Below are 23,764 nucleotides of genomic sequence, written 5' to 3' on the forward strand. Positions count from 1 at the left end.
CATTCTACAACAATATTGCAAAGTAATATATGCTGCTTTGGAGTTAAATCCTATTTGGGTGAGGCAGAAATCTCAAAAACCTTCACTGATACAGTAGCATGACCTTCTCATGACCTTATTGAAGGCTGAACTTACATGTATTGTCAACCTCATACCTTGGGTTTTCCTGTTGTAAGGTATAAGTATGGGCATCACAGACTTATGGTATAAACATGCCCATTGGCTGAGATCAAATGCAGCCATGTCTGGACTTGCTTGGTCCTGGGTTGAAGTTTACTCACTCTTCTTTCTAGGAGTCTGATTTGGCATGGAAAGGGATGGAGTAGAAGTTAACAATAATAAGTAGAAAATAAAGCATTCAAAGATAGAGTTTTAGAATATTATAAGCTTTTAAAAAGTAGCATATGTAACCTTCTTTATAATTGTTTCTAGTATGTGCACTCACACACGCGCGCACACACACACACACACACACAAATTCTTTTAAAGTTCCTTTGGTTCTAATAAGACTTCATCATCACAGCTGTTTTTTGAACTCTTTGCCTCCTGACAGCTGCAAATGCTGTTCTACTTGAAAAAGTTGCTTCACTACCTTCCTGGTTAGAGCTGCTTACTGTTTCCTTTCTAAGGCCTTGGTCTTGAATCTTATAGCCAGATGGATTTCAAGTGTGGCATTTCCTCTTTGCTGAGTTCTGTGGCTTTGAAAAAGTTAACTCAAAAACATAACATGTAAGTGGTACCCTGAAATGGAAACTGAAGTGATTCAGTTTTTTCAGAACTTAATGGAATGGAAAAGTAAAGCCTTCAGTCTAATAAAATATCTACTTTAATTATGACATGCAGTGAGAAGATATATGCCATTTTATGCTGGGAGGTAACCAAAATTTCATCATTTAAAAATGTTTTTGCTTAAGTATATTTTATTTTCGCTATCAGTGTAAAGGGAGCTAAATAAAAGTCTCCTATTTTAGCCTCAGAATCTCTGTTCTGAAATGAAATCTCTGTTTGAAGAAATGAAGGATGCTGTATTATTGGTAAATAGAGAAATTCAAATCCACAATGGAACTTTTTCCTCGGAATTGTGAGGAGGACTTTTTCCTGGCTATACCAAACCATTCCAACTTCTCCAGAATACTGGACAAAGCTGGTCCAGCCCGGCAGGACTCCTAGAAGTTGACATTAGTGAAGATCACATAGTCACTCTTTGAGAGGACCATAACTTACCAGTCATAAACATAACTTCACTCTACTTTAGCAGGTTTTCTTGGGGGAACTTGTTTCTGATTTATTCATCCTTCAGCAAAAATGTGTGTTAGTGGGCTCTTTAATCATCCATTAGTTTGGCCATTACAAAAACAGCCTAGTGGAAGATTGTCACTGTTGTCCAAGATCAGGAAGATACATTTAAACTGCAGAGAGTAATGAGAAATTTTATGATAGATGCTAAGAGGAAAGGCAAAATGAATTACGAATTTATTGACAGTGTTGCCAAAACTAGATTTCACTGCCAGCTTTATAGCTTTGGGAAAGTTACTGAAGTCACTGACTTCAGTATTTTAGTTGATGTCCTGCTGTTTCAGGACAGTCTTATCTGTGTGACATTTATGGAGCACTCCAGTGGCAGCCCCAAATTGTCAGGTGACTCACACAGCCTGTCATCTGCAAAGTGTTCTAAGGACCAGTGCCTGAAGGGGATTGTGATGAAGCCAGTGTCCTTCCGTTTGTTAATGTCAGATGGGATACTCTTGGCTTGGGAGTAGACACTGCAGAGAGATTGGATGTCGGTACAGCCTCTGTCTCTTTCTATCCTTTATCACTTAGTTAACTTGTAGTTCTGTGCCAAGGTGACAGTGGTGTGTGGTAGCTCAATCCATTTGCTAAAGAGCAAATTCCTTCACCAAGTGCTACTAAGCCACCTTCAAATATCTCATTGAATTTCAAATCATCCGAGGTCTTGAAAGGAACACTTGTATTTAAGGGCTCCTGGCACTGTGTTCTAACATTAAGAGTAGAAGAAAGAAAGATGATGTGAGATCTATTTCCTTTGGCAGTTGCAGTCTACTGACCACACCCAGAAATAGACCCCCACACTCTGGAATGACTCAATTGTTCTCCAATCAGTCTACAGAAAATGTACCACTCTGTGTTCTACAAACTGTGTGGGAATTCTGTTTTTACAAACGGCTTCCCAGACAGCAATGTTTGGAAGAGTGGAAAGGGTACAGGCTTTCAAGGCAATCAGACATAGGTGTGAAATCCTGCTTTACCACTACCCTAGCTCACTTGCTCTCTACCTTGGTTTTCTTGTCATTAATATGTGGTTAATAATACTGACCACCAGTGAAGGGTCAATGATATCATATATGTAAAGCACCTAACCTAGTTCCTGACACATAATGGGTATTAACACACACCCTCACGTCGATAACAATTATTAACTTATTTTTATTATATATTACTTTATGTGTATTATGTATTAATATTATTATAACACTCACTTTCTATACTGGGTAAGTTATAGCAAACTATGTCATCCTATTCAAAGGGATAGAGAAAAAGTACCCAACCCAATAATTTAACTAAAAGAGTTATTAATTATGCTCTTTTAGACACACCAGGAACTAATAGGTCAATGTGATTTTCTGACCTGAAATTCTCCCAACCTTACACATAAACACACACACACTGAAAAATTGAGGTATGAAAATTTACATCATAAGTCTTAGAGCTTTATTAGCTTCTACCCATCAATATACCCAGTTAAATTATCTAGAAATTCTGCTTTTGAAACCTTAGAAGAATGTGTTCTGCATATTACCTCCCTCAAGTAACAAATGCTGTTGTCATCCATGGAAGGAATATTTTGATCTCTGGAAGGAACAGAAACTTTGAAATCAGATTTGGGGGTGAATTCCTGCTCTTCCACTTGATAGCTATGTGGCCTTTGGCAGGTTGATTCAATTCTTTAGGATTCAGCTTTGTTTGCTGCCAGATGAAGGTAAAAATACTTACCTCATAAATGGAAAATAGGATGATTATACAAATTAGAGACCATATAACTAAAATGTCTAGTTAATGTTAGTTTCTTCTTTCTTTCTGTCATCATTGTGCGAACTGTTGATAGCGGTCAGTATCTCCCTATGATGTAATTTGAGGACTTCTCATTTTTAGAGTTAGTCTCCCTAAGCATTCCTCTATGCAAAGTGAAAACTGTAGTTTAGATGAAGCACAGTGTCTGCACTGCTCATGACTCATCATTTTTACCCTTTATGCCTGTCCGTGAGGAATCAGAAGAGTATAGGTTACGTATGGATCACTATGCTAGTTGGGAAGAGTGATAGGATTCAGTCTCATTTTCTCTGGCGTGTCCTCGTGCATCATTTACAAAATCTATGCATTTAAACATTCATTTTCTGAGTTAGAATTCTCATTTGGCACCAGTGTAAAATGAATTAACAACCAAGAAGCTAAAAAATCAGCCCCAAATTCTACTTTTGCTAATGCAGAATAGATGTGCTTTTAAATTGAGTGTGAGGGTTCAGCATTTCTCTCTTTCCAAACCATTTTATAATTTAAAATTATTTATTAGGGCTATAATGTGGCAATAAATAAGAGAGATTCATGGAAGAAGTACTATTTATGGGAAGCAGAGAATAATGAGACTAAAAACAGGAAATAAGTATAATCAATTTTGACAGCTAGGAAGATAATAATTTTAAATACTTATGAGATAATCTATAATTAAAATTTATCTCTGCTGCCCTAATTGTATTTTTGTATAATTGCAACTTCATATTCTATGTTATTATAGATATTGAATGTTACTTTTTTAAAATCACAGTTAAATATATAAATCTTAAATATAATCAATAGGAAATACTTAAGAAAACAGGTGACTTTTTTCTAGGAATAATTTTTTTTTATAAAACAATGGGTTTCTGGGGGCTCAAGAACTGGTTTAACTTTAGTTGCTTGCTATTCATTTCATGGTGTTTAATTCCACGGTCTCGCTGGGGACATTGGAGGCCCAGTCTTACTTCAGTTTATAATACAGCCCATTCTTCCTTTTAATGACTCACAATTAAATGCACCCATAAACACAGAATAGCTAGCTATATCAACTCCCTTTGGTTCTGAAAATCATTTCTGCTTCAGTCATCCAGCTGTGAGACTATTTATTCTTGAATTGCAATCACTAAAGATATGTTAGCTCACTATTATTTCCCAGACTCAATGCCTTCTACAGTGCATTTAAGGTAATAAGTTCAGGAAAATGGCATCTGTTCTGTATTTTACTATATGACAAGATTTGTGAAAAAGTACAGCGAATACATTAACTTAAAACTTCTTTTAAAATTCCACAGGGAATGATCACTAATTCTATTTTCATGAGAGCTCTGGCTGAGAGGGTAAATAACTTGTTTGCCTAATGATCGACAAAGATTTAAAACCAGAAATTGTCTGATTCCACAATCTCTTTCAACTATTCCTTACTACCTCCTCCTAATACAAAACTGGTGAAATTCAAGTCAACAGACAAATATTAAGTTCCTACTATGTGCCAATTACCATGATAGGTTATGTGAAGGGGAGCAAAGATTAGTAAGATCATGCCTTTGTCAATTATGAAATTCAACAGTTGTCACCTCTCATTCCTGAGTCATGGACCTACAATGGCTCCCTCTTGCATTTTATACAAAATCCAAATTCATCAGCTCTAATCAAAGTAGTCTATCAACTCTTCCCATAAGCTGCACTCTCTTTCCATTCTCATTCCACTTGACTTTCCAACACAATTGGCAATTCGGCTTTCATATCAGCCTCTACACTCTCATTCTGCATTTGCTCTATTTAGAATCTCTCTGTTCCTAACACTGCATTTAGATACTAATCTTTGTCCATCCTTCTTTCAAGATCACTGCCATCAAATAGACATTCAATCTGCTCTTTGATTGTACTTCAAACTGTGATCTTTTATCAAGTATGCATGTAGTTTACATTATATTTTTCTGTTGCTTTGTACGATTTAATTGTTTCAAGTATATGGAATGAGACTACTAAGAGCAAGCTCCATATCATTTGGATCCTCCATTACTACCATCAAGTACCACCTACTGGTGGTTCTATCTAATAGAACTGTCTGTGATGATAGGAACACTGCAATGTTCCATCTGGTAACTACTTGCTACATGTGACTATGAAGCAGCTAAAATTTGGTTTCTGTGACTGGGAAAATGAGCTTAATTTTATTTAATTATATTTATTTTCAGTTTAAGTGGTCACATGTGGTTACCATAATAGAGGAGTAAAACTGTTATGTTAAATGTCAGTGATGAATAAACTATCAAATTACCAAAGTAGGCTTATAATAGCAGAGAAATTTGTTAAACCGTCCAATGGATAACAGAACGATCAATGTATATTGAAGCAGGTGGTCTGGATTTTATATGAAACATTTATTCTCTCTTTTATTACTAACTTATATGCACAGTCAAGAGTATGTGTGCTATGAAGAGCAAATTTAGTAAATTCTTAGAAACTCTTCCAAATTTTTAAATATAAAAACAAAGTTCAGTTTCTCTAATGAGAAAAGTGAATATTTTCAACTCTTAGGAAATTTCCTGATAGAAGAGGCTTCTACAAAAGTTGAGCTAAAAACATTTCAATGATATATGGGCTATATGTTAAAAATTACTAAACTAAAAGAAATCACTACACTATAACTGATTTCATGAGAACCCAAATTGCTAATTTTAATTAGCAACAAACCCCTTTGAATTCAAAAACCCAGTGAGGGTTCACCTTTTAAATCATAGAAAATTACTCCTTTTCTGATTAGCAAGGAACATTATAATGTCTCTTTTTGAATTTACAAGCCATGAAACAAATCATTGACTTCATGAAGCATCCATTATGCAATTAATGTATGTGAAATAAGGGAAAAAAGTATTTTAAGATCAATAAAAATAATTTAATATATATATATGACTACTTATACTGGATGCACTGAAAAATCTCTTTTGTAGAAATACAAGATGGCTCTGCTTTCTAAATACCATGGTATCTTTCTTTAATTTACTAGCACTGGCTCACTGAACTGGAAATTTTAGCAATGGTCTTTGCTGCTGCCATTCATGATTATGAGCATACAGGAACCACAAACAACTTTCACATTCAGACTAGGTAAGTTATATAAAGTATTAACTTTTAATTAAAACTTGAAATTTATTTTCCACATATTATTTTTAAGAAAATTTAAAAATAACAGCGAATATGTCTAATAAGAATAGTTTTAATAGATTTTAGCAAAATTTCTTAAGCTAACAAACGATTTTTATTTATCAAGAAAATTGTACAAATATTTGGTGACATATTTAGCAATTTAGAGAATGTAAAAATGTGTCATACAACTTCTTTCTGCCCAGAATTAATATTCTGAACTATCACACAAGTCAGACATCTGCTCACTGAGACAATCTTAGACAAACATATTGTTTAAGGCATCAGTTTAGTATCATTATGTATTTGAAAGTAATAAAATTGTACTTCTGAAAAAAAATCAAAGAAACTGTATTTCCAGGTCAGCATGAAGTTCTAAGCTTAAAATAGTTAGAAAATGATATTTTTTAGTGATGGTAATAATGGCAGTTATTAGAATCAAAATACCAGAGTGGAGATATATTTATCATCACAAAATCACAGATTGGGTGGTTTAAATAACAGAAATGTTCTCACAGTTTTGGAGTCTAGAAGTCCAAGAAATGTCAGCAGGTTTGGTTTCTGCTGAAACCCCTCTCGTTGGCTTGCAGATGGCTGCTCTTTCACTGTGTTCACATGGCTTTTTTTCTGTGGGTACACATTCCTGGTATTTCTTTCTCTTCCTATCAGAAAAATACCGCCATATTGGTTAGGCCTCACCCTTATGACCTCATTTAACTTTAATTACCTCTTTAAAAGCCTATCTCCATATACAGTCCCATTCTAAGGTACAAAGGGTGAGTACATCAACATAAGGATTTGGGAGGGAAATAATTCAGTTCGTAACAGAAAGGTGCTCTCTGCTCTTTTGGTTGCACAGAGATCTCAGTGCCTGGGAGGCAGAACGTGTCTAGGACCCATCATGATCCAATTCGCTTTCTATACATTGGATCCTGAAATTTCTCTGTCTTTTGCTAGTCAAATATGCTTGAGATGGAGATGTACATTGACAGACTGATGTTTCTCTGGAACTACTGTAGACCTGTCTATTCTTGTTGAGGGAAAATTAAATTTATTTTTTACTTTTTCATTTTTTAAATTAATAGACTTTATTTCTTAGAGCAGCTTTAGATTCTCAGAAAAACTGAAAAGTACATAGTTACCATGTACTCTTTCCCCACCCTACAGCTTCCCCTATTGTTAACATCTTGCATCGGTATGGTACATTTGTTATAATTAATGAAATATTATTTGTAATTATTATTCACTAAAAGTCCATAGTACATATTCTGGCGTCATCTTTGTGCTATATATCGCTCATTTCTTTTCACTGGTGAACAACAAACATTACATTGTATGCATGTGGCAAAGGTTCTCTCCTTATTCACCAATTGACAGATATCTTGGTTACTTCCAAATTTTTGAAAAAAGGTTATAAATAAAGAGGCTATAAACATTTATGTGCAGGTTTTTGTGTGGTCTGTTCATTTGTTTTTTAATAGCAATATTGTTAACACCTGATTTTGCAGCTATAGGAAATTATTTTTCAATGTGGGGAGCATAGGAACATTTTATTGAAATATTAGACATTTTTAGTGCCTCAAGTGACTAAGTGACAGAAAGCCACATTATGGATCATCTGGTCAAAGTCTCACAACCTAAGCAGAGAAAACAAAACCTCAAGAGGTGAAATGATCTATCTATGTACACATAGTCAGCTGATGGCAGTAGCAGAATTCAGAAGCTGAGAAGAGGGATACTCTCAATCTAGCCTCTTCCTACAACTCTGATCCCATGGCCAGAGGCAGATGCATGATAGTTCCAGTCTTCTATAGCCTGAAATGGGATGGGCTTAGAAAACATGGTCCCTTGATGGAGACAGAGGGAGAGTTGAAATACAGTGAAATATTGAAGAAGGCATTCTGTGTAAACTCAGAGTCCCTAAGATTGGCAGAACAAGAAGGGAAAAAAGAAACATTGAGGTCAGGTCATGTGGAAGGGGGTGTTAATAACCTACACATTGCAGAGTGGAGAGAGTTGTTCCATTTTTGTGCTGAACATCAGAGCAAAGGTAGACTGTGCAGATCATTTTTTCTTGTCAACGACTCTTCCACATCCCCTGAATCCATATTGAGTGAGATTTTAATTAAAGATAGCTCATTACTGAACTGAGCCCTGTATAGGGCAATAGTTTTAGGAGAAAAGGAGTGAGAGATTTGTTACCAATGAACACTTCTTGTTTCTACTTTGAAAAGTGAAGGCAATGGACTGGCCTTCTCCAGCAGCAGTGTCAGGCTGTCTCTTCTAGCTTTCTCCTTTACCATCCATTTACAACTGGAGGAAGAGTCCTAACTTACTTATACTTTGGACTGCAGAGAAGGATAAGGAAATGGAGAAAAAGAAGGAGGTGGTGGAAGAGAAGGAAGAAGGGAAGGAGGAGAAGAAAAAGAGTAAAGGAAGAGGAGAGGGAGGAGGAAGAAGAGTTCTTTTTTTCCCCCCAATTTTACATTAAGAAATTGTATATAAAGGAGAGAAAAGGTCTAGTATTTTGTTTATTTTGTTATAAATTGCTTATCAGGATCAATTTAAAGGATTAATTATACAAGAACTTGAAAATTCTATGAATAAAAAGTTTTAATGACCACAAATCTAACAATATAGTGTGCTTTTAAAACTCTGTTGCCTTTATATTTTGTCCAAGAAAAAATAAGGTCTTATGTTACTAATATCAGTAATTCTATTGTATTTTATATTATTCATTTTTACTTGAATTTAAAATGCTTTTCTAATTTGGAAAACTCTATACTGGGTAATGAAAAGTGAAAAATAATTTAGAACATAGTGCAGTGCTAAATTTGAGTTCAATACACACATTAAAATACATGAAATCCTTGAAAGTGTAAATAAATAAAAATAATTTTTTTGTGAAAATACTGAGCTACATGTTACTATGGATACTGAATGTTGCTTAGAGTTGTTCTTTTCTTAGCAAAGACCATCTCAAACATTAAGACAGTGCTGTATTCTCAGAGTCCTGTTGATTTATGAGACAAAATCATAATAGTTTCTTACAATTAAATCTGGTTCAAAAATACATTTTTGCTTGATGCTGAAAGCAGAAGACAGTATTACTTGGAGCTATATCATGTAATAACACTGTCATGGCTAGATTTGAGGCCATATGACACAAATGATATGTGATTTACAAGTCAGTTTTTCCCATAATCTGAGTGAAATTCTAGAGATTGGAAACATATATTTAATTATCTTTTAAATAAGGATTGCAGGTGTACTTTTCTGTATATTGAGTTATGATTATCGGTTAAGGAATTTTTAGGCCATGGTTGAAATTAAAACTATTTTGAAGTTATGTACTATTAGCTAATTACATATGTTTTTCTACTTCTATGATAGTCTAGAAACAGAAGATACGTAATTGTTCTTCTTAATAGGTCATTTTCCCTATGCTGGATTAATAATTAAGCTTGGTTTATCTGGTAGATTATTAGATACAAATCTCGAATAGGTAACTTACAACAAAAACCAGGTTTCTTTAGTTCTTTCTTTTATTTATCCTCACCTATTTTTTTTTGGTAAACATTCAGTGGTGAGTGCTATAATCAGTACTACTGACTGAAAAGCCTAAAACAAACAGTAAGTCTTAGGCTTAGTAAGACAAAAGTATATCCCTACCAGAAGGAACGAAAAATGAAGACTCTGGGCATTGGGGAAAGTGGAGGCAAAGTTGTACAGGTTTTAGATTGACTTTCCTTTTGCTATTTTTGCTGCCTACTTCCAACTTGCCAACTTATATACATGGATTTACCATTTTAATTCATTGAACATAGTGGTTCTGCTTCCATTCCACACTTGCAAAATGATCTGGCAACCTAAGAAGATAGAAGAATAAGCAACCAGAGCTCCATTATACAGATGTGAGAATGCTTGGAATATTTCAAACTTTATGCTAGAATACTAACTTCAACAATGCAACTTGAAATAGTTTATTTGATCAAGTGATATGATAAAATGATGTGAAAATATGGACAGGTGAAAAACAAAAGAAAACTTCCCTTGATGAATTCATTATTTTAAAATGTTCATTATAAATTGGTGGTGAAACATACATTTTGTTTAAAAAATGATTTTCTCAGTTAATTTAATGCTATGGGATCAAAATATTCAAATTGAATTGCAACATTATATGGGAGAAAAAAAAAACCTAGAATCATAAATAGACCAAATGATTTATATTATCCCCTCCATCCTCCATCCCCCACCCAAAGTAATTTTAGTCCAAGCTAATAGGAAATAGTGGGTAATCAACTATCTGGAATGGGTTGATTCATCAACAGAGGGTTGATTCATTCAGATTGAATGAAAATGTCAAGTAATTTTTTCCCTTTGTTTGGCATATCTAAATTAAATCACAGATATCTGGATTACAAATTTAAAGGAAAAGGCATAATATATTCAAACTATGATAATTAAAAGGAAATGAAACACTATAACCAAGTGGGATTTAGTCCCAAGCTGAACATTCAAAAATCAGTTAAGGTAATCATCATATCAACATGCTAAAGAACAAAAACACATGATGATATCAAGATGCAGAAAAGGCATTTGACAAAATCCAACACCATTCATGATAAAAATGCTCAGTAAACTAGGAATATAGGAGACTTTCCTCAACTTGATGAAGAATGTCTACAAAAACTTGACAACTAATAGCACACTTCACAGTGATAAACTTGAAGTTTTTCCACTAAGATCAGGAACAAGGCAAGGATGTTCCTTCTCACTATTTTTTTTTTTAATATCACAGTGGAAGTCCTACTTAATGCAATAAGATAAGAAAAGGAAACAAAAGGTATAGAGATTGGGAAAGATGGCATAAAACTGTCTTTGTTCACAAGTGACATGATAGTTTATATAGAAAATCCAAAAGAATTGATGAAAAAACTGATAGAACTAACAAGCAATTACAGAAACTTTGCAGGATATAGGGTTAACACACAAAATTCAGCTATTTTCCTGTATACCAGCAATGAACAAGTGGAATTTGAAATTAAAATCACAATATCATTTATATTAACATCAAAAAATTGAAATTCCAAACAAATGAAATACTTAGGTGTAAATCTAACAAAATATGGATAAGATATATACCAGGAAAACTATAAAACCTGATGACAGAATTCAAAGAAGAACTAAATCAATGGAGAGATATTCCATGTTCATGGTAGGAAAATTCAGTATTGTCAAGATGTCAGTTCTTCTCAATTTGATCTACAGATTCAATGCAATACCAAACTCCCAGAAAGTTATTTTGTGAATATTGACAAACAGAGTTAAAGTTTATATGGAAAGGCAAAAGAACCAGAATAGCCAATACATTACTGAGGGAGAAGAACAACGTTGGAGAATTGACACTATCTAACTTCAAGACTCACTACAAAGCTACAGTAGTCAAGATAGTGTGGTAATGGTAAAAGAATAGACAAATAGATCAATTTTTACTGGTGAGATAGATATCTTGTGACTTGAGTATTCTTATTCAACACTCATGAAATTTAAAGAATCCTGTACTTTACATTTTGTTTTTAATTCTCAGGTCAGATGTTGCCCTTTTATATAATGATCGCTCAGTCCTTGAGAATCACCATGTGAGTGCAGCTTATCGGCTTATGCAAGAAGAAGAAATGAATGTTCTGATAAATTTATCCAAAGATGACTGGAGGTGAGTTTCAGAGGAAGCCTAGAGAAAATTTAATTTCAGGAAACAGTTAAGTGATGTGATTTAAAGTGAAGAAAACGGATGAAAATCAATCTTTTATTCATGTTATAAAAATTCCCTTTGACTAGATGACTCTAAGAAGGATTAGTACCTAGAAGACTTCCAGGAGCCAGTCTCTGCTGGTGGGAGTTAAACTATTTTCCAGGCTAATTCAGCATCTGTTTCCATCATAGCCAACCCATAAGACCACATACCACACAACAAATACTTCCAGAGAGTAATTATGTACTCTCTTGAATGGAGCTCTGCTTAATTATACCAATATGTGGTCCTAAATAAATTCAAAGATTCCTTCCTATATTATTTTTCTATATGTGGAGTTTAGCTTTTTTTAAAAAAAAATTCATTGTTTGAAGGAAAAAATTACAAACATAATATGGTAAAATCACCCAGATGCAGAGGGAAATCTTACCTTTTCTTCAGGGCATCCATCTGCTTAAGATAAACAAAAAACAACAACAAAAAACATTCATGGATTGGTGATACTTGTTGCCATGTAGGGGGAGATAACAAGATGTACCCCTACTGCTCAGAGTAACTTTTCCTCCTCCTTCTACCTTTGGTCATCATCAACACCTTCATTTGACTATAAGGCTGCCGGATTTAGCAAATAAAGATAAAGGGTGTCCGGTTAAGTATGAATTTCTGATAAACATCGAGATATTTAGTGCAAATATGTATGTCCCTACTATTCAGTGAGACCTACTTATTTTTTTAAAAGCCTTATCTTTAACAAAGATTTTGTTAAAAGTTAGTGAGCTGAAAAGGTTCCCATTTAAATATCACAGGTTTTTAATTTTTTTCTTTAAATCAAGGTAAAAAGAAATGTTCAAAGAAATGCTTTGGGATGAAGAGCTGCCTCAAAATGAATGAATGAATGAATGAATGAATGAATTAAAGAATGAATGGTTTTTAAAACAAGCCCTAATTTCTGATGGTTACTTTTCCAAATACTCAAGCTTTCTGGTTTTTCAAGGCCACTTTTGAAGCTGTATAAAACATGGGCTCGCTTTTGCAACCTTGGAAGCAGATCTGATGTGGGGGGGGGGGAGAAATTTGGGAACCCAGTTTGGGCCTTTCATTTTATTCTGAAAGAAACAATAGCTCAGTTGTGTTTCCAGCTAAGAAGGCCACCATCTAATCGTGAAGGGATTTTAAAGCTACCACTGGTGGGCTATGTGGAGAATAGAAGGGTATACGTAGGAGCAGGGAGATAAGTTTGGAGGTATTTGCTAAGGTCCAAGAAATGTACTCTCTTTTGCAGAGTACTCATTTAGAGTATTAATTTAATTTTTATCAATGATTATTACTCCCAGAAGTAACATTTATATTATTAATTTTTACTGTTATTCCTTTAAATTAATCTTTTTCCTTCCCAAAGTTGATTCTGTTGCAATTTCAATGTAATTTTTTTCCTATTACATTTTTGTTGTTGAGCATCTTTAGTATTCTAATAATTTATTCCTATAATATTTTATAAATTTCTATACAGTAACTTCTCAGAATCATCCTAATTGAATGGTTTTACAGAATTGTTTTAATACTATAATATCATACAGATTGTAGAATTTAATAGATACAACACTGTTTCTAAAAGCTACAAAAGATATATTTGCTAGTATAAAATTGATAATATTTTACCACAAATTAAAATATAGATAGCTTTTTAAAAACTGTGTAGGTTTTTGGTTTGCATACCTATTTATTTCTTAATTTAACTTTAGTAACCATAAATGAAATAATTTAAAAATTTTGTAAGGAAGATTCATAAAGTAACATTACCTTGTGCACTATTTTGCCTAGTTTACTGATACATTATTAGCTGATTACTGATAATATCTAGCACTTACTAATCACTTACAAAGTAAAATGTACTAAATTTTAAGATTTCATAAAACATTCATCTCATTTTTTCTTAGTTAAAATGAATATTTTGGTTCAGCTGCTATTGTAATATGGGTCTCTTCATAATTCCAGAGAAAAAAATGTATTAAAAATAATTTCATTATCTTTAGTTTCCTTTAATATTTAGGAGCAAGTATGCTAAGCAGGCTATTCAATATCATTAACAGTAATCAGCGTAGTGATTTCTCACAGTGCCCATCTGAAAAATGCAATTTAATTAAGGACCCATAATTTTCAGCAAGTACCTCTAATATGCTTTTGTTAAAAAAAAAAAAAAGCATCCAGTCATACCACCTTTAGGTAAAATATCTTCGACACAAGATTATAATGCAAGTTTACCACACACCTTTTATTTAGCTTACTCCAGTGGCCATGCCACAGAATGAAAATAAAATATGATTTCCAGTATAAGTGACTTTTCTACCTATCTATACTGAGCAATGAAGCCTTTCCTGTGGTAACTTATTTCCAACTTACTGTGAGAATGAGTTATTCATGCATAGGTTTTGTGATATGGCCACTGTATTTATAGCTCAGATTTAAATTTGATCAAACTTTCAATAGCTCTGTCTGCAATATGTTGTAGTGTCAGGGTCCCAAAAGCTTAAACAGAGAGTTGCACTCACGTTAGCATCTTGACTTCTCTGGGGTTCTTATGATGATAGGTTGGCACAGTGAAGTGGTCTAAGTGTAAGCTTTAGGAGTGGGAACTCTTGGTGTTGAATCTTATCTCTGCCATGTACCAGCTACCTGTGTGACTGGGAAAACCCCAATCTCCTCTGGTGTGAAATAATAATACCCCCTATATAAAAGCACCTAGGACACTAATTGGGACACTACTTAGGACACTACTAGGACACTAGGACACTACTTAGGACACTACTTAGGACACTACTTATTCAGGACTTACCTGAATAAATAGTGGTTGTTTTAATAATAGCAAATACTGCATTTAAAATTAATTTTGGGAAACACGGGGGTGGCTCTGTCAGTTAAGTGGCCAACTCTTGATTTTGGCTCAGGTCACAATCTCAGTTAGTTGTAATCTGGCCCTGCATTGGGCTCTGCACTGGGCTGGGCCTGGAGCCTGCTTGGGATTCTCTTCCCTTTCTCTGCCCCACCCCCTCCTCAAAATAAATAAATAAACTTTAAAAAATAAGTAAAATAAAAGTAATTTTTTTAGATTTGTCAGGATACTTTCAGAAATAAAAACAATATTTAGTAATTATGAGTAGGGGAGGGTTGTACGTGTGGGTGGGGAAAGCAGGAGAGTTGTTAAACAGCATCATTCACAGATCGCTCTCCTGGGAACTTCCTAAAGCCATTAGAGTTAAAGGATGAAATAAAGTCAAAGTTTGCGAGCTCTTTTATATTTAAAAAGTAGCATATTTTTGCTCATACACATTAAGAAAAATAAAACTTAAGTAGTAATATTTGAAGAAATGTTTTACTTGAGAATCATCAAGGGCCAAATAAACCTTTCTTCTTTTGATGACTCCACAGGGATCTTCGGAACCTAGTGATTGAAATGGTTTTGTCTACAGACATGTCAGGTCACTTCCAGCAAATTAAAAATATAAGAAACAGTTTGCAGCAGCCTGAAGGGTAGGTTATTTTCTTTCATAATGTTAAAGTTTGGTGGGCTTAGATTCAGAAAAGACTGTAATTGATATTGGGGCACCTGGGTGGCTCAATCTGTTAAGTGTCTGACTCTTGGTTTCGGCTCAGGTCATGATCTCAGGGTGGTGGAATTTAGCCCTGCGTCAGGCTACACGTTGAGTGTGGAGCCTGCTTAAGATTCTCTCTCTCTCTCTCTCTCTCTCTCTCTCTCTCTCTCTGTCCTGCTGCCCTACCCCCCCCCCCCGCCCCCCGCTTATGCTCTCTCTGTAAAATGAAAATAAAAATTAGGGGCGCCTGGGTGGCTCAGCTTGTTATGTGTCCAGCTTCAGCTCACATATTGATCTCGCCGTTCCCAAGTTCGAGCCTTGCGTTGGGGTCTGTTCTGACAGCTCAGAGCCTGGAGCCTGTTTCAGATTCTGTGTTTCCCTCTCTCTCTGCCCCTCCCTTGCATGTATACTCTCTCTCTCTCTCCCTCTCTCTCTCTCTTTCAAATAAATAAACATTGAAAATTTTTTCAAAAAATAAAAAGTAAATAATTTTTTTTTAAAAAGACTAGAACTGTTTACTTTGCCCTAATAATTTGAACATGTCCTTGATATGACAGGATTGACAAAGCCAAAACGATGTCCCTGATTCTCCATGCAGCAGACATCAGCCACCCAGCCAAATCCTGGCAGCTGCACCACCGGTGGACCATGGCCCTGATGGAGGAGTTTTTCCTACAGGTGCCTCTTTCACACTATGTGCACATGTTTTTGGAAATAGTAACTACGCATATTGACATGCACCTTTTTTTGTTCCGAATTCAGGGCTTGTGACTTACTATTTATCTTTCAGATAAATGTATTTCCTAATCCTACGTAGTATACTATATATTTTAAAGAGAGTCAAATCTTGGATCTCAGATGCCACTCTTAGGAAAGAAAGAAACAAACAAATTAGTAGTGTTGTCTGCTGTTAAGAGGTAAAATGTTAGAGTAGAAACATCAAATATCTTTCATCATAAAATGGGAAAGGGGAGAAAATACAGCACTGCTGCATCCATCTTGTTGGTTATAACTTAGTCATATATGCATAGTTGCAAGGAAGACTGAGAAATACAGTTTTGTGTTAGATGGATGTATGCTTTGTAAAAAGTGGATTATTATATGAAAAAACAAGCCTAGCCATGGGGAATGGCCAGTGGTCTCTACCACAGTATACTTTTTTTTAAAATAGTCCACTCCGACCTGAGGTACCACAATACAATCGTGATGCTAACCGCCCAGAGTTAGCATCAGACCCCACAAGGTGAAGGCTCAGTCTTCCATAAGAGTGGCTCTAGTTCAGATGCCAACATCAAGTGGGGCCCCAGGACACCAGCCCTTCTGACCACTGGTTATAAATTCAGGATTCCCATGACCCTCCTCAGGTCTGACAATTTGTTACAATGATTCAAATAACTCAAGAAAGTTACAGTTTTAATTATAAAGAATACAGTAAGAAAGGGCCAATTGACATTATACCTATTCTGAAGACATAAAGACCAAATACATTACTATATTTGGATGACTCTGTTTTCTGTTTCCCATTGTCAATGAATATGCTATATGGTTTCACTTTGAAATAGCATAGCATGGTCCTAGAGAAAGTTACTCAGTAGCATCTTCCAAATTTAAGTATTTTCATACTAAAAATAGTCTTAAAAATATTTTTAATACATTTTGTGATAAACACACACACACACACACACACACACACACACACACACACGTTAAAACTTATCCAGTTCTAGAACTGTGTGTTATGGCCAATTAAAAATTACAATTTCATGTATTCAACCAAACACTAGTCAGAAAACGGTAAATCTAAAGAGAACTTAGAGATCTTTAAGAACAATTTTCTCATATTATAAATAAAGGAACAGAGAAACATGAACAGATAAAATGACTTTGCTCAAGTTAAGACAAAATTTTTAAGTATTTTAAATGATCATTAAACCACAATATGTGAAGTTCTGTGGAATGCAGCTAAAGCAATGCTTAGAGGAAATTGTATAGCTCTAAATGCTCATATTAGAAAAGAATAACAGTACTTGTAGCAATGATTTGAAGAAGTTAGGGAAATAAAACCAAAATAAGTTGATGGAAGGAAGTAAAAATATAAAAGCAGAAATTAATGAAACAGAAGAAAAACAACAGCAAAAATTAACAAGGAATGCAGTTTGTTCTCAGAAAAAATAATAAGATTGTTAGCAAGTTTAAAAAGAGAAAAAAACATGGGTGCCTGGTAGCTCAGTTGGTTAAGCGTCTGACTCTTGGTTTCAGCTCAAGTCATGATCTCGTGGTTTGTGAGTTCAAGCCCTGCATTGGGATCTGAGCTGACAGCGGGAGTCTGCTTGGGATTCTTTCTCTCTGCCCCCCTCACTTGCTTTCTCTCTGAAAATAAATAAACTTAAAAAGTGTTTTTAAGGGGCGCCTGGGTGGCGCAGTCGGTTAAGCGTCCGACTTCAGCCAGGTCACGATCTCGCGGTCTGTGAGTTCGAGCCCCGCGTCAGGCTCTGGGCTGATGGCTCGGAGCCTGGAGCCTGTTTCCGATTCTGTGTCTCCCTCTTTCTCTGCCCCTCCCCCGTTCATGCTCTGTCTCTCTCTGTCCCAAAAATAAATAAAAAACGTTGAAAAAAAAAGTGTTTTTAAAAAAGAAAAAGAGAAAAAAACACAAATCATAAGTAAAAGAGGAGTTTTCATTATGGACTCTACATATAACAAAAGGGTAAGGAATTTTAGGCATAATTTATGTTTTAACACATTTGACAACTTAGGAGAAATTGTCAAATTCTTGAAAGATATAGAATACCAAAACAAACATAAGAAAAAATGTAATTTGTATATCCATATACCTATTTTTAAACACTGAATTTGTATTTTAAACTCTTCCCATGAAGAAAAATTCAGGCTTAGGTGGTTTCAATTCTTAATTCTTATTTCAGTTCTCAATTCAAGTGAGAGATGGTGAGTTCTCTCAAACTTTTCAAAAAGAAATAATGCCAGTCTCACACAGATTATTTCATAATACAGAGAGAGAGGGAAAATTGTCATTATAACCCTGACAAAAGCTGGCAAAGATTTTGCAAGTAAAGGATTTTATACACCCATATCTATCATGAACCTAGGTGGAAAATTTCTTTAAATATTAGCAAATCCAATCTAGCAATATAGTAAAAGAGTGCATATTATGACTTGGGTTGATTTAAGTAAAAAATCATTTAAAATAATTTACTATACTAAAAGAAAAAAATCCTACTATTATCTCAGTAGACGCAGAAAAAGTATTTGACAAAATCCAAAAGACACTAATTACAAAACTTTCTGCAAACTAGAAGTAGGGGACCTCTCCCATTGTGGTAAAAGGTGTCTATAGCTTACATAATATTTCCTGGGGAAATACTGAACACTTTCATGCTAAGTTCCAGGTATCTGCTCTTACCACTTCCTTTCAACATTGCATTTGAAGCTCTAGCCATTACGATATATAAAAGAAAATAAAGAATAGATTGGATAAAAATAAAAAGAACTGTCTTTATTTGCACAAATATGAGCTTCTACATAGAAATTTAAGGAATCTATAAAAAGCTACTGGAACTGATAAATGAGTTTAACAGGGCTATAGGATCAATTGTAGTTCTGTATACTATCAACAAACAACTTGAAAATAAAAATTTAAATACAATATGACTTATAAAAGCATAAAAACAAAAAAATATTTGGGAATACATTTAATTAAATGCATATAATGCCTGAACACTGAAAACCACAGAATATTGAGAGATTTTTAAAGATCTGTCTATGTAGATTGAGAGATATACCATGTTATGGATTAAAAGATTTAATATTGTTAAGATGTCAATTCTACGAGGGGCACCTGGGTGCCTCAGTTGGCTAAGCGTCTGACTTCAGCTTAGGTCATGATCTCATGGTTTGTGAGTTTGAGCCCCATATTGGTCTGTCTGCTGTCAGCATAGAACCTGCTTCAGATCTTCTGTCCCCCTCTCTCTGCCTCTCTGTCCCCTCTCTCTCTCAAAATAAATAAACATTAAAATTTTTTTTAAAAGATGTCAATTCAAAAAATTGATTAATATACCTAACATAATCCTTATCAAAAACTGTTAACAGACTTCTTTGTAGTAGTTGAAAGAAAAGCTGATCCTAAAATTGACATGGAAATGTAAGAATCTAGATATAATCAAAACAATTTTGAAAAAGATTAAGAAAGTTGGAAAATTTACACCTTCTTATCACATGACTTAGTAGAAAGTTAAAGTCATCAAGGCAGTGTGTTATTGACATGGAGTCAGGCAAATAGATCAATAAAATAGAATAGTGATTCCAGAAACAGTCCCATACTTATACGATCATTTGATTTTCTACAAAAGCAATAAGATAGTTAAACAGTGAAAAGAAAGTTTATAAATGGCAATAGACTGATACTATTAAATATATGGGAGAAAAGGAATTTTATCCCTTATGTATACCATATATAAATATTAATTCAAGATTGACTCCAGCCTTAACACAAAACCTAAACCTATGAAGTTTCTAGGGGAAAGCTCAGGAGAATATCTCTCTAATCTTAGGGGTAGCCAAATATTTCTTAGAAAAGACACATAAAGCACTGCCTAAAAACGAAAAAAAAAAGTAGCATAGTGGACAAGAATGAATTTTAACACTTCTCTTCCAAAAATACCATTAAGGCAAGCCATAGAGTGAGAGAAAATATTTGTGCTACAAATATCTGTCCAAGCGCTTGTTCACAAATTGCATAAACTCCTACAAATCAGTAATAAAAAAAATCAGCCTAATTTGATCAGCCACCTCGTTAAAAAGTACACAAATTGGTAATAAATACATACAAGTGTACTCAGTATCATTGCTTATCAAAGGATTGCACATTAAAAGCACAGTAAGATACATCTACATCCTCACCATAATAACCAAAGTTAAAAGGATTGAAAATATTAAGTGTTTTTTATTATGTGGAGAAACTGGAAGTATCAGACATTGCTGGTAGGAATATAAATAATTACAACTCCTCTGAAAACTACTGGCTAGCATCCATGAAACTTAATGAAACTAACATAAGACTTAATATCCCTATGACCCAGCATGCCAACCCACAGGTGTATAACTTGGATAAATTAGTGCTTATGCCCACCAAATGTGCAATAGTCATAACAGTATTACTTATTATAGCCCTATACTAGAAACAGTCCAAATTTGCATCCAAAATAGAAATGAATAAGTAAATAATGGCATAGTCATACAATGGAATATTATACAATAAAAAATGGACTAATACAAACAACAATAAATCTCAAAAAAAACCATACTATATGATTCCATTTATATGAAGTTCAAAATTGGCAAAATTAACCTATGATGATTAAAATCTGAACAATGGGTGCCTGTAGGAGGTGAGATTCACTGGAAAAAGTTAAGGGAATTTCTGGAAGTGATGGAAATGTTTTACATCTTGCGTGTTAATTACATAAATATGTTCCTAATTTATGCACTTAAATTTTGTACATAAAATTTTCCTTGATTTAAAGAAGAATATAGCAGAATGACTTAAAGAACTCTAAAAGAGGCTCCTGGATGGTTCAGTCCAACTTCGGCTCAGGTCATGATCTCGTGGTTTGTGACTTTGAGCTCCTCATCGGCTCTGTGCTGACAGTTCAGAGCCTGGAGCCTGCTTTGGATTCTGTGTCTCCCTCTCTCTGTGTCCCTCTCCCACTAGCACTCTGTCTCTGTTTCTCTCTCAAAAACAGATAAACATTAAAAAAAAATTTTTAAAGAATTCTAAAAAAAAAACCCTGTTAATATAAGTCTGCAATAAATTCCAGCAACTCTTGAAAATTACTCTTAGATATCCAAATAGTATCTTGACTTATATTCTCCCTATTTTTTATTAATTTCAAACCAGACAAAGATTACCTGACAGAATCATGAGAGTAATGAATTTAATGAGATTGAGTCAAGATGTTTTCAAGATTCACTACCTTATTCTTGAAAAGGTGACTGCTATTAATAATGAAGCTTCTAACACGCAGTGATTTTTCACATCTGAAATTCAGGGTAGAGGTAAACCGTTCCATAAGGCTACTTAGTTCCTCTGTCATTCTCAGCGCCTGATAAGCAGTGACTCAGATATCTAAATAGAGATAAAAATGCATGCAACACAAAAGGTCAAGTCTTGGAATAGGTATAACATCATGATATTTGCATGTTTTTGTGATCCGAATTTTTCAGACTGTGTTACTTAGAGTATGAAAATGTCAAGTTTTTCATTTGTTTTTTTGACGGGATTCTTGATGGCAACAATAGGCATTTGTGTCATCCCAAAATGTTCACAAATGACTGTCTTTTCTTGAATGACCTTAATATATAAGGCAAGAAACTTACAGCTCTGAGACGAGTAAGCATACAGGTTATGGTGGACCATTATAAAATCAAATTATCCCTGTTGGCATTCCCTCTTCAACTATGAAATCCCTTTCAGACTGTATTAAGTTGATTTAGGATTTGAGCTTTTAATAATGGAATCTTCTATTTCGCAGTCTCTGGACTTTTAAAAGTAAGTGACTTTCAAATCCCCTGCAGGAATATATAGAGCAAAACAGGAGAATGTGATGTGAAAGGTCAGAACAAGTGAGTCTGTACTACCAACAGACATGGTTACAAGCAAAACAAGTTTATCTTTGTGAGATGTATGCTAATGTATGACATTGATGCCAACAGCTAAAATGTTTCTGTGCATTCAGTTAACTAAATGAATCTCCCAGTACTCTTACTCTGCCATATCCCATATATTAGCCTTTTGGAGGTGTGCCTGTATGTGTGCATGTACACACATATAAATTTACACACACAGAAACATATATGTGTATATGTATGTGTGTACATACATATATTTACACACATATCACTTAATGTTTCAAAAAAATCCAGAGGAATTTTGAGATGTGTTGACTTCTAAGTCAATTTCTTATTAATTTTTCTACTAAGTTCATTTTCTCCAACAAAAGGGATTAAATAGGCATTAAGAATTTTTAAAACACACCGTATTTCTGAAGGAGAAATCAATGCAAACCAAGTTATTTGCATTATTCTTTAAAATTACATCAGTGTTACCCCAACTCTTGGTGTTGGCAAGATAACAAGAAGTTAATACAAATAAAGTTAAAAGAAATACTTCCTGCTACTAAAATTTGTTTCTGCTTCATATTATACAAACCTAATAACTAAGTGAATTTTTCCTTTTTCAGCTGGTTGTTTTGTGTTACATGAAAAAAAAATTGTCAGTTATGTAAAATCTATATTTACCAATAGGTACTACCTTTTCAAAAAAGGAGAAACAAATAATTGGAATTACAAGTTTTGGGGAGCAGGACAAAACGATTATTTTATCCTAAATTGTATACTGCCAGGCCCCTTTATGTTCTTCAAAATTACAAGAAGTAGTGTGAAGTGTGTTATTTCAAAATAGATTGTATTCCCCATAGTAATATGGGGAATGTATTATTTAGTAATGTATTTAGTTAGGGCAACCTCAGCCAAGGATCTGGCATCAAAAATTCAGACACGACCACCACCAAAAATTGATAAATATAAAGAACCATAGCTATGAGCCCATATAATAACTTAAAATTTAAAAATCAAAGCTCATAGTTTTAAGAGGCATGCAAGGATACTAATGTCCTATACAATATTTATAACTCACAAAATACAATCATACAATATAAATCTTGCTGCAAGTGAATATGTTAGCTATAGTAATCATTAAACATTTAAACAGTTTTGATGGCTTCCTAGAATTTAGAAGGACAATTTTTAGCAAGAATGAAAGAAGGTAATTAGATGGCCTAAATCCCTTAAATAAGTTGTCCAAAGAATGTAAACTATCACTTCTTCCCCTTCTCCCTCAGTTAAATGTCCCTGTAGAACTTGTGACCCCTCAAATTCACCCTTGGCCTTGTAGTGGCCCTCAAGTCTGTGGTCAGAAGCTTCCTGTATGTTTGTTGTTGGTGTTGCTTCTGTGATTAAAACTTGTTTTCAATGCAAGAAGGTTCTCAAGATTTCTATACTTCACCATTTTGTCTTCAGTTTTTGAAAGCTATAGAAATTCTTTGGCTTCAGATAAAATGCAAAAAAAAAAAAAAGTGCCATTAAGTCACTGGATTTGACAACTTGTTGACCACTACCAGAGCAT

At 34.3% G+C, this 23,764-nt stretch overlaps 1 protein-coding gene across 9 annotated transcripts in view; it reads left to right on the top strand.

Moving 5' to 3' along the window:
- PDE1A (phosphodiesterase 1A) overlaps positions 1–23,764 on the top strand; it is a 326,360-nt gene that overhangs the window by 263,680 nt on the left and 38,916 nt on the right. For all 9 annotated transcript variants that reach the window (XM_058712176.1, XM_058712177.1, XM_058712190.1 and 6 more), the window contains 4 exons: positions 6,083–6,183; positions 11,813–11,938; positions 15,404–15,505; positions 16,125–16,245. In XM_058712176.1, the coding sequence (XP_058568159.1) occupies positions 6,083–6,183; positions 11,813–11,938; positions 15,404–15,505; positions 16,125–16,245 (450 nt within the window). The remainder of the gene's footprint in view (positions 1–6,082; positions 6,184–11,812; positions 11,939–15,403; positions 15,506–16,124; positions 16,246–23,764) is intronic.

The sequence above is a fragment of the Neofelis nebulosa genome, chromosome 2 (assembly GCF_028018385.1).
Source record: "Neofelis nebulosa isolate mNeoNeb1 chromosome 2, mNeoNeb1.pri, whole genome shotgun sequence".
NCBI lineage: Eukaryota > Metazoa > Chordata > Mammalia > Carnivora > Felidae > Neofelis > Neofelis nebulosa.